This window comes from Lutra lutra, chromosome 10 (genome assembly GCF_902655055.1).
Source record: "Lutra lutra chromosome 10, mLutLut1.2, whole genome shotgun sequence".
Taxonomy (NCBI): domain Eukaryota; kingdom Metazoa; phylum Chordata; class Mammalia; order Carnivora; family Mustelidae; genus Lutra; species Lutra lutra.
The window spans coordinates 114,259,275-114,273,329 of NC_062287.1; the positions used below are offsets into that span (position 1 = coordinate 114,259,275).

Consider the following 14,055-nt stretch of genomic DNA (forward strand, 5'->3'; position numbering starts at 1 on the left):
GGTGGTGATCTCGGGGTCTGGCTTCCAGCCAGGACGGGGCTCTGCACTCAGTGGGGACTGTGCTTGGAGACCCTCTCCCTCCGTTCCTCCCTTCTGCTTCATGCCTGCAAGCTCTCTCTCCCACAAATAAATCTTTAAAAAAACCCCAAACCAGCAGTGTGCCTAGGTGGCTTAGCCGGTGGGGCACCCCACCTTGCTCTCAGCGGGGGGTCTTGACGGTGCGATCCCGCGTTGGAGCTACTCTGGGCGCGGAGCTACTTTAAAAAAAAAAATTCCATTTTATTTTAATAAAATAAAAAAAATTTATTTAAAAATAATCCAAAGGGCAGGGCTGCCCCTTGGCCCACGCTCTCCTCCACGACCCACTTCCCCGGGGAAGAGAAGAGAAGATGCGTGGGGTCTTCAGTTCACCCCACTGCCTCCCCACCCCCACTAGTTGCCAGTGGCCCCCTGCCCGGTCCCTGCGTGTGCGGGGCCGCGTGCTCCTTGAGGGAGAGGAGTGACTGGACCCCGCAGAACCGGCCAGTCCCGCCGCCCTTGCAGGACCCCCGCCCGCATCCGGGAGCCTCCGCGGGGGCCTGGGGAACGCGTCCCCCCAGCACACAGGGGACCCCGCCGCCGGAGCACGAGACTTCCTCGGCTGCACCTGCAGCCCCGCCCCGCCCCCCCGTCCCCCCCTCCCCCTCTCCCCCCCTCCCCGGCCCGTCCCCATAAAAGCGCGCGTTCCGGCCGCTCCGGGAGACCAAGCTTCCAGCCCCTGCGGCCCGGCGCGCGGGTCCTCGGAGCCCCGGCGCGTGGGGAGCGCGAGCGCCGAGAGGCGCGGGCACTTCGGGAGGGTCCCGCGCCCGGAGTCGGGGCGGGACGGAGAGGTGGGGGTCGTCCCGCTGACGGGCCGCGGGTGGCGAGCGGCGAGCGGTCCCGGCTTCGGCTTAGGTTTCGCTTTCCCGGCGCGCGGTTTCGCTTTCCCGGCGCCCGGGGCGCGCCCCAGCCCGCGGCCGCCCCCGCGGTGTCTCCGCAGGGGGCCGACGGCGCCCTCCCGCCCGGGACTGGGCGCCGGCTCCACACCCCGACCCCGGGCGCCCGCGCAGCCCCCCGGGAGCCCCGCGCTGTGCTCACCCCTGCGCCACCGCCGCCCAGAGCCCGCACCTCGGCAACGTCGTGGCCGGCGGCCCTCCGCCGCGTCTGGGGTCCCCGCACGTGGACCGCACCGTCCGTGGGCACCCGCGAGCCACGCTTCCCGCCTGCGGCCGTGACCGCCCCTCCCGGCGGAGGCCCCCCGCGCCCCCGCGACCCCCGCGTCGGTCCTGCGCAGCGAGCGATGGCCGCGGCCGCTGACAGGTGAGCCCCCGTCCCACCCCGGCTGCGCGGCCACTCCGCTGGCCGCCCGCACCCTCACCCGCCGGCCACCCCGCCCGCAGGAGGCCCCCGCGCCTGCTCTTCGGAGACTGGCTTCTGGGGGAGGTCAGCAGCGGCCGCTACGAGGGCCTGCGGTGGCTGGACGCGGCCCGCACGCGCTTCCGCGTGCCCTGGAAGCACTTCGCGCGGAAGGACCTGGGAGAGGCTGACTCTCGCATCTTCAAGGTGGGACCCCCAGCGCGGCCGGGTGGGAGGGTCGGCTCGGGGCCTGGCCCGCGCCCGCATGCTCCCTCACACCGTCTGTCCCTCTCCCCAGGCCTGGGCAGTGGCCCGCGGCAGGTGGCCGCCCAGGAGCAGCGGCGGCAGGGGCGGAGGCGACCAGCTGGCCCTGGAGGGCACGCTCCGGGCCGGCTGGAAAACCAACTTTCGCTGTGCGCTGCACAGCACCCAGCGGTTTGTGATGCTGCAGGACAACTCAGGGGACCCCGCTGACCCGCACAAAGTGTTCGCGCTCAGCTTCGAGCCTGAGGAGAGAGGTGAGGAGCCCCCGGGGCGGCGGGGGGGGGGGGCAGCTGTGGAGGGGGCAGGACCTTTGGGGCAGAGATGGGGGCTGGGAGGGCACTGGGATTCTGCTCTCCACTGGACAGACCCCGCGGCAGAGCCGTGCTTTCCAGAAACTGGCCTCAGAGAGGCTGGTGCCAGGTTGTTGGGGGAGGGCAGGGAGAGCTGATTGGGACTGCTGGGATTAGTGGCGGGGGCCCCCAGCTCTGAGGGCCTACCCAGAGACACATACCCAAGCGTCCCACTCCACAGAGTCTCATCCCACACTGCCCTGATCCCAATTCTCTCTTGGAAGGTGCGGGCACTCAGCAGGGGGAGACGGCCCTGGACGACGCCCCGCCCTGGAGGGTGAGCCTGCTCAGCCCTCCTTGTTCCCAGGTGGGGGCTCACTCTTCCCTGGGGCTGGGGAGCTGCTGACACCGGCCCCTCCTCCCCTGCAGGGTGGGCTCCCAGGACCATGCCTGGCAGGAGACGCTGCTGAGAGGCCAGGGCTTGGGCTGAGTCCTGAGCTCGGCGCCCCAAGCCCCCCTTTTGGCGCAGCCGACAGTGCTGGGGACCTCTTGCTCCAGGCTCTGAAGCAGAGCTGCCTGGAAGCCCACCTGCTGGAAGCTGCATGGGTGGGGGACCCGGTGCCCCCAGAGGCTCCCGGTGAGAGGCTGTGGCGGGTGGGGGTGCTCAGCCTTGCAGGGTTTCCTGCGGGGGTGGGGGTGGGGAGGAGCAGGCGAGAGGGCAGAGTCTAAGAGGAGAGGGAGAGGCTGGGGGTGGGGTGGGAGTGAGGAGGACAGCCCGTGGAGATGGAGCCTGCCACAGCCGGGCCTGTCCGGCCTGTCCGGCTGCTCCCAACGGCGCTTTTCCCTCCTCAGGCCTGGAGCTCCGGAACACAGAGCCGTCCCTGCCAAGGGCAGGAGACACGGCCCCCGTGCACCAGGCGCAGGAGACAGGTGAGAGCCGGAGGTGTGTGCGGGAGTGAGGGCCTGGAGGGCCAGGTTTCAGCTTGGACCTTCCTCCCCAAATGCAGGCCTGGCCCCGGTCCTGGAGCCCTGGCAGCCTCCACCAGATGTGGCGCCTTGCCCCGGGCTGGCTGCTGAGCCTGGATCACAGGGAGAGCCCAGCCTGAGGGCCCTGGATGTGACCATTATGTACAAGGGCCGCACAGTGCTGCAGGAGGTGATGTGGCGTCCAAGCTTCGTGTTCCTCTACGGACCCCCAAGCCCAGCCACCGCGGCCACTGAGCCCCAGCACGTGGCCTTCCCGAGCCCAGCCGAGCTCCCTGACCAGAAGCAGCTGCACTACACCGAGAAGCTGCTGCAGCACGTGGCCCCGGGACTGCAGCTGGAGCTCCGGGGCTGTAGGCTGTGGGCCCGGCGCCTGGGCAAATGCAAGGTCTACTGGGAGGTGGGAGGGCCCCTAGGCTCTGCCAGCCCCTCCACACCCCCCCGCCTGCTGCAAAGGAACCAAGACACCCCCATCTTCGACTTCAGCACCTTCTTCCGAGGTCAGTGATGCACCAGACTTGGGGCCGCGCCATCCCTGCCCGCTCCCGTCCTGCCAGGGACCCCCGCTCACCGGAGTCCCCTCCTGCAGAGATGATGGAGTTCCGGGCTCGCCGGCGTCCAGGCTCCCCGCACTACACCATCTACCTGGGTTTCGGGCAGGACCTGTCAGCTGGGAGGCCCAAGGAGAAGAGCCTGGTCCTAGTGAAGGTGAGGCTTGGGGGTCCCGGGAGGCAAGGCCGCACAAAGCCCCTGTCTGTCCCGTCCTGTCTGTCCTGACGACACCCTCCCCACAGCTGGAGCCGTGGCTGTGCCGGGCGCACCTGGAGTGCGTGCAGCGAGAAGGGGTGTCCTCCCTGGACAGCAGCAGCCTTGGCCTCTGCCTGTCCAGCTCCAACAGCCTCTACGAGGACCTGGAGCGCTTCCTCATGGAGGTACAGCAGCCCGCCTGAGGGCCGGCCCGTCTCCAAGCCAAGAAAAAGGCCTCAAGAGTCAGTGCTGGTGTCCTGCGCAGGGGTGGGCTTGGGCTCAGAAGGGGCAGCAGACTTCCGGGAGCCCCCAACACCTACAGGCCCAGGACGCGAGGCGACCACCCTGCCCCCGCCGGCCCTCCTCGGTCTTCACAATGAAGAAACAGGCCACACGCTTTAGCGCCAACAAACTCTACTCAAAGAATACAAAACGCTCTGGGGACAGTAGGTATCTGCCCCTGCAGGTGTGCTGGGGAGGAGGCACCACGAATGGTCGACTCTGCGCTGTGTGCAGCCCCCTCCCTGCCGGCTTCCAGACCCACCGACACTGCGCTCTGCTCGTGGGAGGCAGCAAACACGAGCGTCACTTACAGAGCATAACAGAGGGCTGGGCATGGCCTTCCCTAGTTACTCCAGAAAATAAAATCAGGCCATCGGCGAGAGGGGTCAAGGAGCTCCTTCCACCCGCCAGGCCCCTCCTGATCACCAAAGCCTTTGACTTTCAAGTACTGAGTCAATCAAGAAGTTTCTAAAGATAATCCATTTTTGATAAATTAGAACACAATGGAAACTGTGTATCTATAATATACATATAAAAAGGTCCAGTTTGAAACTGAGCAGGACAAGTGCGCAGGCCGCATGTGGTCGCGGGAGCCCTGATAGCGGAGTGCCGGCCGGCTGTCTTCCCAGGTCTCTGCTTCTGCCGTCCCCAGCGGAAGCGCCAGGGGCGGCCTCAGCTCTCCGGGCCCTGGGCGGGCGCCTCCTCCCCAGCCTCGGGCCTCCGGTGCCGGCGCATGTGTCGGTATTTGTCCACGTAGGCCTTGACCAGATTGCCCACCTTCACGGGGTTGATCTCCCCGCTCTTGCTGTGACATATCTGGGGGCGTGGGAGAGGGGCACACATGACCCAGATGTCCCCCCAGGGGTCACAGGCACCGAGCACGACACATCCCCCTGCCGGGGCCGCCTCGCATGCCTGCTGAGGGCCCAGCCCCTGGCCAGACATGTGTGGCCGTGGGCCCCAGATTTGGCCCCAACGCCCTGGGCCCGAGAACTGCCCTCAGGCTCCCGCTCTCCCACCTGCGGGAGCGGTGCGTCCGTACCTCCTGTCTCTCGCCCACTGAGCAAGGGACGGGGGCGCCGTCCTGTCCCCTCACCAACACCCACGCTTCCTTTTCCCGAGCATCTGAGCTCCCGACAGGAAGACAGAAGCGGCTTCCGGCCGGTGGCCCCTCCCGCGCACCCACCTTCTGCACAGCCTTGCGCAGGATGTCCTTGTACTCCTCCTTGGTCACCTCCCGCTTCTGGTAGAAGGGCTTGATGGCCAGCTTCACCTCCTCGACTGCCCGCTCCTGCACCTGCAGCTTCTTCATGTACTGAGGGCAAGCATAGGGGTGACCGTCAGGCCAGGGGCCACGCCGCCAGCCCCCGCTGTGGGGCCCGGGGCCCACACTCACCTCCTCATTCTTGGCCTTCTCCGCGGCAGGCCTGGGAGCTGCCGCCCTCTCCTCGGAGTTGCTGGCGCCGGCGCTGTAGGCGGCCGGTTCGGAGGCTGTGGGCAGGGCAGGGGGCCCCGGGGCCGGGCTCTGTGTGACCCCGCAGCTCGCCAGGGGAAGGCTCCCGTGGAGGATGTACTGCACCGCGGGCTGGCCAGCTGCTGCGTACGGCGGGAGACTCACGGGCAGAGCTGGGGCAGGAGGCAGGTTCGGGGTATAAACCTGGACAGAAACGCGCACGGTTCAGGGTAGCGCTCCTCACTGCCACAGCAAGAGCCCCGGCCAGAGAGGGGAGTCCTCGGCCCCAGCCCGGCACCACGTCGCTCCAACCCAGGCACCCACCTGAGAGGGCTCCGCCTCCGGGAAGCCGGACTCTGGAAGCACGTAACCGGCGGGAGGGGGCTCAGAGAAGGGTGCCTGCTGGAACCCCACCGAGGAGCCCATGTCTTCGGTTTCCCAGACCCCTTCCCGGGGCTTCTGGGGCCTGTGGAGCGGCATCCCTGAGGGCCAACACAGGGGAGGGTGGGTGCTCTTGGCCACCCTGGGCCAGAAGCAACTTCCCAGCTGGAAAATTCCAAAAAGGCATCCCAGCAGCAAGGACCACAGCCTAGGCTGCAGCCACCTCCCTGCCTTGTGGTCTATGCTGCCCGAGGGACCGAAGAGATCCATGTGCCGCCCCGCCCCCAGCCAAACACACAACCCAACGGACATCCCCCCGTGCTGCCCCGAGCCATGCCCGCGAGTGCCCGCAGGAGCGTCCTACTCACGCAGGCCTGGGTCCGCGGCGGGGGCGCCACTCTGCGCCTCCTGTAGGTTCCACGTGACTCTCTTCACCAGCGCTTTAGCCCGTAGCAGAGGGGGCTGGGGGGGGCCTTCCTCCTTCCCCACGGGCACCCCGCCCACAACCCGGCTTCCCAGGGCGCCGGGCACCACGGCGGCCCCAGTGGCCTCCTGCTGGAGCCCAGGCCTCTCTTCGGGGCCCTGTGCCCGGGGCGGGGCCTGGGTGGCGTCTTCACCATGGATCGATGACACCTCCCGTCGGATGACGGCCACGGCCAGGCTGGCGTCCTGCTGGTGCGGGCCAGCCGGCGGAATGGGAGGAGGGGGTGGGAAGTCTCGCTCTGGGGAGGAGTCTGTGCTCTCGGGGGAGGGAGGGGAGCTCATGTCCTCTAGCTGCACGAAGAAGGCTTCGCTTGAAAAATCCTCAAAGACGTGTCCTGCCTCGACAGAGTCACCGTAATCCAGGTCCTCGGGCAGATGGCCCGCCGGGGCCTCTGGAGCCATCCTGCGGGTTTCGGCCCTGGCTGGGGAGGCGTGCGCTCCTGCCGGGGCCAGTGGCCTGGCTGGCGGCTCCGGGTCAGGCTTCTGCTCCTCCTGGAGAACGGGCGCCAACTTCCTCTCTGGAGAGCGAGGCCTTGGCCGCCTCTCATGGGAACGAGGACGCTGGTGCTCCCGGGACCTGTGCTCTGTGCTTGGCGACCTCGGCGACCTGGATCTACGCTTCCTCCTCTCGTGGGAGCCCCACCGGGTTCGGGGCCGCTCCCGGCTCCTCTCTCGTGGGCTCCTCTCCCTTGGGTGCCGGTGCCTCCGGGCTCTCTCTAGGCTGCTGGGGGGTGAGCACTCCCGTCCCCGAGACCTGGACCCTGACCGCCTCCGCTTCCTCCTCCTGCTCTCCCTGTGTTCGTGGGAGGAGCTGCCGGGGCTGCCTGAGCGGGACCTGGACCTCCGCCGGCCGTGACCCCAGGAGTCCCTCTTCCTCCTCCTGCTCTCATCCTTCGCCTTCTTCCGCTTGGCTCGCTCGTGGCTGCTGGAGTGGTCGCTGGAAGACCTCCGGCCCCGGGACTTGGTCTGCTGCCTCTTGGGGTGGTCGTCCCCTACCGGGGGCGACACAGACCGTGAGCTCCTGTCCCCAGAGCGGGAACCTGAGCGGGAGCCCGAGCGGGTCCTCCTGTGCTCCCTGGACGTGGCTCGCTTCCTCTTGGCTTTCTTCCTGCCACGGGAGCTGGACGTGGAGCGGGAGCACGACGGGGACCTCAGCTCCACGATCCTGTGCGTAGTCGTCTGTGGTGCATCAGGGCTGGGTGGGGCCTCCGGCTCGGCTACAGTCACACACGTCACCATCCGCTCCTCAGAGCCAAAGAAGGTACTGCAGGGCAGCTGGCCCTTGTCCTCCCACGGCTCCGGGGCGGGGGGCCTCTGTGCCCGGGAGGCTGAGCCCTGACCCTCGCCCAGCCCCTCGCGCAGCCCCTCGCACTCCAGGTCGGAGGTCCCCTCGGCAGCCCCCTCGACCCGCAGCTCGAGCCCGCTGGAGGAGGGCCCCCGAGGGGGCTCGGGCTCCGTCCCCAAGACCGTCTCCACGGTGTAAGAGGTGACACAGCGCACCGTCTGCAACGCTGGGGCCTTTGGGCTGTCGATGGAGATGGTGCGTGTGATCTCAGACGGCAGGAGGCCAGAGCCCAGGCGCTCGGGGCTGCTGCCGGCGGAACTGGAGTCGGAGCCTGTGGGGTCAAAGGGGTCGTAGATCTCGCTCTTGAGCTGTTTGGTCTTCCTGATGGAGAACAGGGGTGAGGGGTTCTCCTTCCTCTGCACCTTATTGTCGACCGGCCGAAACGTGTTACAAAAGCCAGGGTTGGAGAGTCTGCCGGAATGTGCCGTGTTCCCGGGAATATTGATCCTGAAGCTCTGAAAGGTCGAGCTGACCCCCTTCCCCTTCGAGGGTCCTGGTGAGGCAGGGGACTGGGAGCCGCCCCCGGAGTGCGGCCCAGGGTCCTGGGGGCCCCTGGTGCTTGGCTCCCCCTCGGCTCTAGCACCATGGCCAGGCTGCCCGGGGCCCTCCCTGCCCGTGAGCCGGCTGATGCAGGAACTGGGGATCTCAGCACGCTGCTCGCTGGCGGGCGCCGCGTCCGCCTGTCTGCCGCCGCTGTCCTCCCTTCTGACCTTTGGTATCCTTGGTAGCTCAGAGATGTCGGGCCTCCTGGGAGCGGGCTTCAGGGCCTGGCCCAGCAACGCCCCGGCGGGCGGCAAGTGACAGCAGCTACTGGGGGTCTTGGAGGACGCGGAGCTGGGAAGCAGAGCGCGCCGGCTGTCGCTATCACATCGAGTGTCGTCCCTTTGCTTTAAGCCAGGCCCGCGCACGCCTGACAGGTTCTGAGTCTGACCGGACAGAGGGGTCACAGACGGGTCCAGTCTCACAGTCGCCCCAGTCCTGAGTGCAGGGACACGGGAGGGCGCTGGCCCGCCATGACAGCTCAGCCCCGCGCTCTGTGGCCCACCTCCTGAGTGCGGCGCTCTGGGCTGTAGGCAGGCCCCGGGCCCAGGGTGCTTGGGACCTTGGGATGAGCCGCCTGTGCTCCGAGGGAAAGAAACGGGTGCTGGAAGACAAGAGGGTGAGCGGCCATCAGTCCCCGCCGGCTGCCTTCTCCAGCGCAAGCAGTTCGTCACCTGGCCCAGATCACAACGGCCTTCCCCTAAAAGCTGTGCTTTTAACTGCCTATTCCCAGGGCACCTGGGCGGGGGGCTTAGTCAAAGTGTCTCCTTTTGGCTCAGGTCACGATCTCGGCCTCCTGCGACGAGCTGTGTGTCGGGCTGGGGAGCCTACTTCTCCCCCTCCCTCTGCCCCCCGACTCCCTGGCTCGTGTGCCTGCTCTCTGGAATCAATGAATAAAAGCTTTTAAAAAGTCACAATAAAGAGATAAATAAAGGCCAGAGCCCCCTTAGCCCCTGACGGAGACCTCAGCGCACCTGGGGGTCTGGGCCAGGGCTGGTCTCACGTGCCACCAGAGGCACTTCTTCATGGCTCTCACGGGTGTGCTCTGCACCCACGGAAAGTGTCCCTGCCAGTTACAGAGGCTTGTCATGGCAGGGGTGTGTGTGCGTGTGCGCGTGCGCGCACCAGGGACAGGAAGGGCACAGCCAGCCCCATCCTCCATGGCTGGGGACCCCCACCCCAAAAACCTCCCAGGGCCCGGCTACGTGGGGGAGGGACACACAGGGGCTGGCTCCGTGGCTGTGGGAACGCACACCAGCCACGTTACGGCCACAGAGAGTCTGTGGGCTGGTCCAGAAACCCCATCATCACCTCAACCCTCAGCCTGTGAACTCTTCCAGAAAGGCAGGTAGAATTAATGGAGAAGAAATGAGAAAACCGTGCCCCCTCAACGTCCATTCTGAGCAGAGAATGCGTTTTAGTTCAACTGTCTCCCTTACCACCAGCTCAGAGATAAGGAGAACCAAGGGGCTCATTCCCAGGGGGCCAAGGCAGAGAGGGCGTCCCCATGGACGTGGCAGCCACCTCACCTGCCCTCTTGGCACTGAGGGAGCCGTCCCGGTGGATGACGATGTCCGCCCCATTCATCATCAGCAGGCTCTGGCCCGACAGGATGCTCCCCACCAGGTCTGGGACGGGGGCCTCATCCACCTCCGGCTCAGGCGCCGCGGCAGGAACACTCCTCCTGCTGGTACAGACCCGCAGCTGCCTCCCTGTGCCCAAGACCCTCACGCCAGGCGGGAGCCCCCAGCTCCCCAGCGCCCTGCAAGCGGGCAGCATTGGACACAGCCAGCAGCCCCCAAAAAGAAAAGCAGGCTGTTCGGAGGTGAGATCATCTGACACTTCTGACCCCAAATGCCCCCCAACAGTCCTGTGGTAAGGGAGGGTGTGCAGTGGTGGCCTCAAGTTCCCACGGCTCCTCGCCCCCACCGCGCGCCCAGACAGACTGCGGCACTTCCTCCCAGGCCAGGTGGAGCACCAGCCCCTGTGGAGCCCCGCTGGTCAGGGCCACCCCCCTGGACCACGGCCCCCTGCCCGCACACACCTGGAGAGCCCCACGGCCACGGGCCTGGCTACGGGCCGGTGAGAACGCAGCGCTGACTGGGAAAGGACCCGCCTCTTGGCACTCAACGGGGATGCAGGGTTTGCAGACGGCTCTTCACTGCTGCAGAGAGCACGGAGGCCGAAGGGACGCTGACCCCACACCATCGGAGGCCCAGGGAGACCCCAGGCCCCTCCTCGATGGCACATGCGGCAGCGCTCGTGCCCCAAGTGGCATACGGGCCCCATGGAGGGGCTTCATGCTGGCAACGGCTCGCTGGGGTGGGTGGGCAAGCTGGACCTCCTCCGCTCGAGCAGAGGCGGATGTAGGGAGCTCCACCACACCTCGTGACTCTAAGGAGGGGACCGCCATCGCCACCCTTGCCAAACACAACGTCCGAGGCCACTGCCCACAAGGAAAGGAGGGAGGTCGCCCTGCCATTACCTGTCAAAGGGGTCCAGCTCATAGGGGTCTCCAAAGAGCGAGAGGGAGGCCACGCCGATGTCCGCACGCATCAGCCCCAGAGAGGGGTCTGCCGGCTTGTGCACAGATGGGATGCAGGCTCCACGGGCCGGACCCCGGAGGCCCAGTGTCCGTGCGATGCGGGAGCGAGCTGTGGCTTCATTCTGAACCGAAGTCACAAAAGGCAAGGAATGGTAAGCAAAATGGGAGCTGAAGGATCCAGAACCACCACCCAGGAGGCTGAGTAAATGTCAAACGGGAGCCGAAGGGCTTCACGTGTATTAACAACGTTGTAGAGGTTTTACTCCAACAGAGTTGACGAGCACATCTCGACATCCCCAACCTAACACACCGCAAAACTGCCCGCAGGAGCTGGGCACAGCTGGTACCTCGCGCCGCGGGGGCGTCCGACCCTGCACACCCGGCACACTCCCGCACACCTGGCACCCTCCCATCGCTGTGGGGGGGTCCAACTCTGCACACCTGGCACCCCGCCGCCGCGGGGGCGTCCGACCCTGCACACACACTGCCAAGCAGCACGACGGGCTGTCCAGGTGACGGCTGCCTACACACCTGAGGAGCAGCGCTGGGGGACCCACACCCCCACACGGCAGGCGTGCCACCAACCCTCCAGGACGTTCACATCGGTGGACCACCAGAGCAACTGCTCACTCTCATTGAAAGGGAAACGTAGGCTCCGTAAGCGTGAGCTCTAGCACTCACGTCACCAGGCAACGACAAAGGTCTCAGGTATAAGTTCACGTTCAGTCGCAACAAACACCGGCACGACGGCCACAGTGGGCTCGTACGTTTCACGTTAACGCGCTCTCAGCGCGCGGCCCATGAGCGCAGGGAGGACGACCCTTCAGAGCTGGGACGCGTGACACAGGCGGCACACACACGAGGAAGGGCCCGCCCCGAAGCCTGCGGGTGAGAGAACCGGAGCACGGGGAACGGCCTGACGTGGGCAGTGCTCGCAGGGGACCCTCTCGAGTCACCTCGGCAGGACAAGAGTGTCCCGGCCGAAAACATGGCTGCACGCCCTGGGTGGCATTCCTCCCTCAACTCGCCCACAGCTCCCACTGGGCTCCCGGGCACCAGGTGACCATCTGCCTGCCTCCGGACAAGCTGCTGGCCACGGCCCTGAGGCCTCCAGACCTGTTGGGCCACCCAGGGCCCACCCCTGGGGTGTCAGGAGTCCTACGCAAGCCCTCGGGATGTCCGGCTCCAGAGGGTCCTGGGAAATCTCTCCTCTCAGCCCCATCTTTAATGTGTGCTGTGGAAATGTTCATTTCTATCGGTGGATCTCTAAGCAAATACAGAAAAAAGGAGCTTTTTCTGTGCGACCCGCCACCTAGCTGCACGAGGGAACTGACAGCACACGGGGACACTACCGTCCGAGGCTACCTTTGACTTTTTCCCTTTTCTCTTCCTCACGCGACCCTGGCGCTTCTTAGATCTCGTCCCGGAGCTTCTGCTCTTCACGGACGACCTGGACTGCGTTTTCCTTCTTCCCGACACTTTCTTCCGTCTTCCTACAAAAAGCACATTGAGAGTCTATGCTTCCCTCCATGCCCCGAGCCCCCCGGCCCTGCCCCTGGGTGTCCCCCGCAAGGACGCGCTCTGCGCCCCCAGGACCTGGCATGAAGACAGTCACATGCAGAAACAGGTCGTAACTTCACCAGCATTTCTGCGCGGAGGAGTGAGGAGGGAAGGCGCAGCGGTGCAGAGCAACCTGCCAGGCCGACTTTTAAACCAGTGACTGTCCCACATCATTTGTCACACACCAAAACGAAAGGAAAAACGAAGCTACCAGCCCTGATGACACAGAGCGAAATGAAATGAGGGGCCCCAGGTACGCGGCCACCGGCTGTGACCCTGGGGCTGCTCCCGACAGATTGGGGTGTGGGGCACTGGCCGCACGGCTTCTGCAGCCCGTCCTCAAGACCAAACTGCCCACACTCCGGGCTTCGGCCCTGGTCCGGCTCAGGGATGCTACCATGGGCCCAAGAAGGACCCTCATTCCAGGATGCCCCAGCAGCCCCTGGAACCCGGTGGGGGCTTCAGCCTGGAAGGAGCAGCCTCCGCAGGGCCGGAGCAAAGGGCCCTCGCGACGTCTGCGGGGAATAACCCCCCTTCCCCTGCCACAGCCCACGTGCAAACTCTGCGCCCTCACAGCCCTGCCCGAACTCCACCCAGCAAGTGACTAGCAAGCGAGCTTCTGCGAAGCAAACCTGGGCCTGGGGAAGGACCACACCGCGGGGAGGCCTCTCCCTGCCTTAGTGAGCCCAGCGGGCCCCACCTGCGCCCTCCGCCGGGCCGCTCGCAAACCCAAATCCAGTTGGATGAGAGTTTCGGGTGAAGCCGGGGGACCCTGTGGTTCTGCTCCCGGCCGCCACAGCGGGAGGGGAGCCCCGGCCCCCCAGTTGCCCCCAGAGTCAGGAGCTCCCAGAGCCACTCACCGGGCGCGGCCGACAGTGAAGCATGGATCTTGCCGGGCGCTGGATTCAAATAAACTAGGCTTTAAAATTCTATCACATTTATGACACAATTAGAACCCTCAACCCTGAGACTATCTCACGGCGTTAAGGAACCGCTACTTGACTTCTTGGGGTCACAAGGGTACTGTGCTGCAGCTCAAAGGAAAAAAGACGGCGTCTCTCAGAAACACATTGGAAAATACCTCCAGGTAAGAGGCCGATGACAAGAAAGATCTGCTTCAAGACAACACGGAAGGGAGCAGGTGAGGGGTACAAGTGAGGTGGAGGCCGGCGACGCGATGGCAGAGTGGGGACTCGCTACGCATTTCTCTCTGCCTCCAAAGCTCTGACCGAAGTCTGCAAAAGCGAAAAATTCCCTAACAAAACCCAAACAAAATGAAAACAGGAAACCAAAAAAGAGCCCAAAACCAAGGTGCCTGGGTGGCTCAGTGGGTTGAGCCGCTGCCTTCGGCTCAGGTCATGATCTCAGAGTCCTGGGATCGAGCCCCGCGTCGGGCTCTCTGCTCAGCGGGGAGCCTGCTTCCCCCTCTCTCTCTGCCTGCCTCTGCCTGCTTGTGATCTCTGTCAAATAAATAAATAAAATCTTAAAAAAAAAAAAAAGAACCCCAAACCAAAAAAAAAACTACCAGGCAAAAGGGAGCAAGCCAGACGCAAAGACAGAACTGTTCGCCGCATGAGCACAGGGAACGGGGTGCGGCCTGTCCTCAGCAGGGTGTGCGCTGGGGACCAAAGCAAACCCTCCAGTCCAGCCTCGAACCACAGCACGGGCAAGACCTGGGCTGTTATGAGGCTGTTCTCTGGGGGAGGGAGACGGTGAGCAGGGGCGCCAGCGAGCACGGAACTGCGGAGTTTCTGACGCAAGCACCTGCAGACGCGGATGAGACAATACAAAGCCCCATAACCTTCGT

General features: G+C 65.5%; 2 protein-coding genes across 10 annotated transcripts in view; one reads left to right on the plus strand and one right to left on the minus strand.

Annotated features, from left to right (window-relative positions):
- Window positions 1-762: 762 nt before the first annotated feature.
- On the plus strand, window positions 763-4,371 carry IRF7 (interferon regulatory factor 7). 2 transcript variants are annotated; one of them, XM_047690524.1, is made up of 9 exons: window positions 763-1,338; window positions 1,419-1,581; window positions 1,673-1,892; window positions 2,213-2,265; window positions 2,358-2,565; window positions 2,781-2,858; window positions 2,930-3,412; window positions 3,502-3,620; window positions 3,707-4,371. In XM_047690524.1, exons 1-9 carry the CDS (start codon window positions 1,319-1,321, stop codon window positions 3,860-3,862), a joined length of 1,500 nt encoding a protein of 499 aa, XP_047546480.1. In that variant the 5' UTR covers window positions 763-1,318; the 3' UTR covers window positions 3,863-4,371. The 2 variants fall into 2 exon arrangements, with proteins under 2 accessions (XP_047546480.1, XP_047546481.1); XM_047690525.1 differs by having other exon boundaries at window positions 2,936-3,412.
- Window positions 4,057-14,055, minus strand: part of PHRF1 (PHD and ring finger domains 1) — a 28,027-nt gene continuing 18,028 nt past the window's right edge. For 3 of the 8 annotated variants that reach the window (XM_047690523.1, XM_047690522.1, XM_047690517.1), the window contains 9 exons: window positions 12,054-12,181; window positions 10,629-10,810; window positions 10,188-10,307; window positions 9,673-9,830; window positions 6,144-8,747; window positions 5,719-5,876; window positions 5,338-5,598; window positions 5,128-5,256; window positions 4,057-4,757 (listed from right to left, as the gene is read on the minus strand). In XM_047690523.1, coding sequence (XP_047546479.1) covers window positions 4,614-4,757; window positions 5,128-5,256; window positions 5,338-5,598; window positions 5,719-5,876; window positions 6,144-8,747; window positions 9,673-9,830; window positions 10,188-10,307; window positions 10,629-10,810; window positions 12,054-12,181 — 3,884 coding nt within the window. In that variant the 3' untranslated portion in view covers window positions 4,057-4,613. The remainder of the gene's footprint in view (window positions 4,758-5,127; window positions 5,257-5,337; window positions 5,599-5,718; window positions 5,877-6,143; window positions 8,748-9,672; window positions 9,831-10,187; window positions 10,308-10,628; window positions 10,811-12,053; window positions 12,182-14,055) is intronic. The other 5 variants (XM_047690521.1, XM_047690518.1, XM_047690519.1 and 2 more) reach the window with 3 other exon arrangements.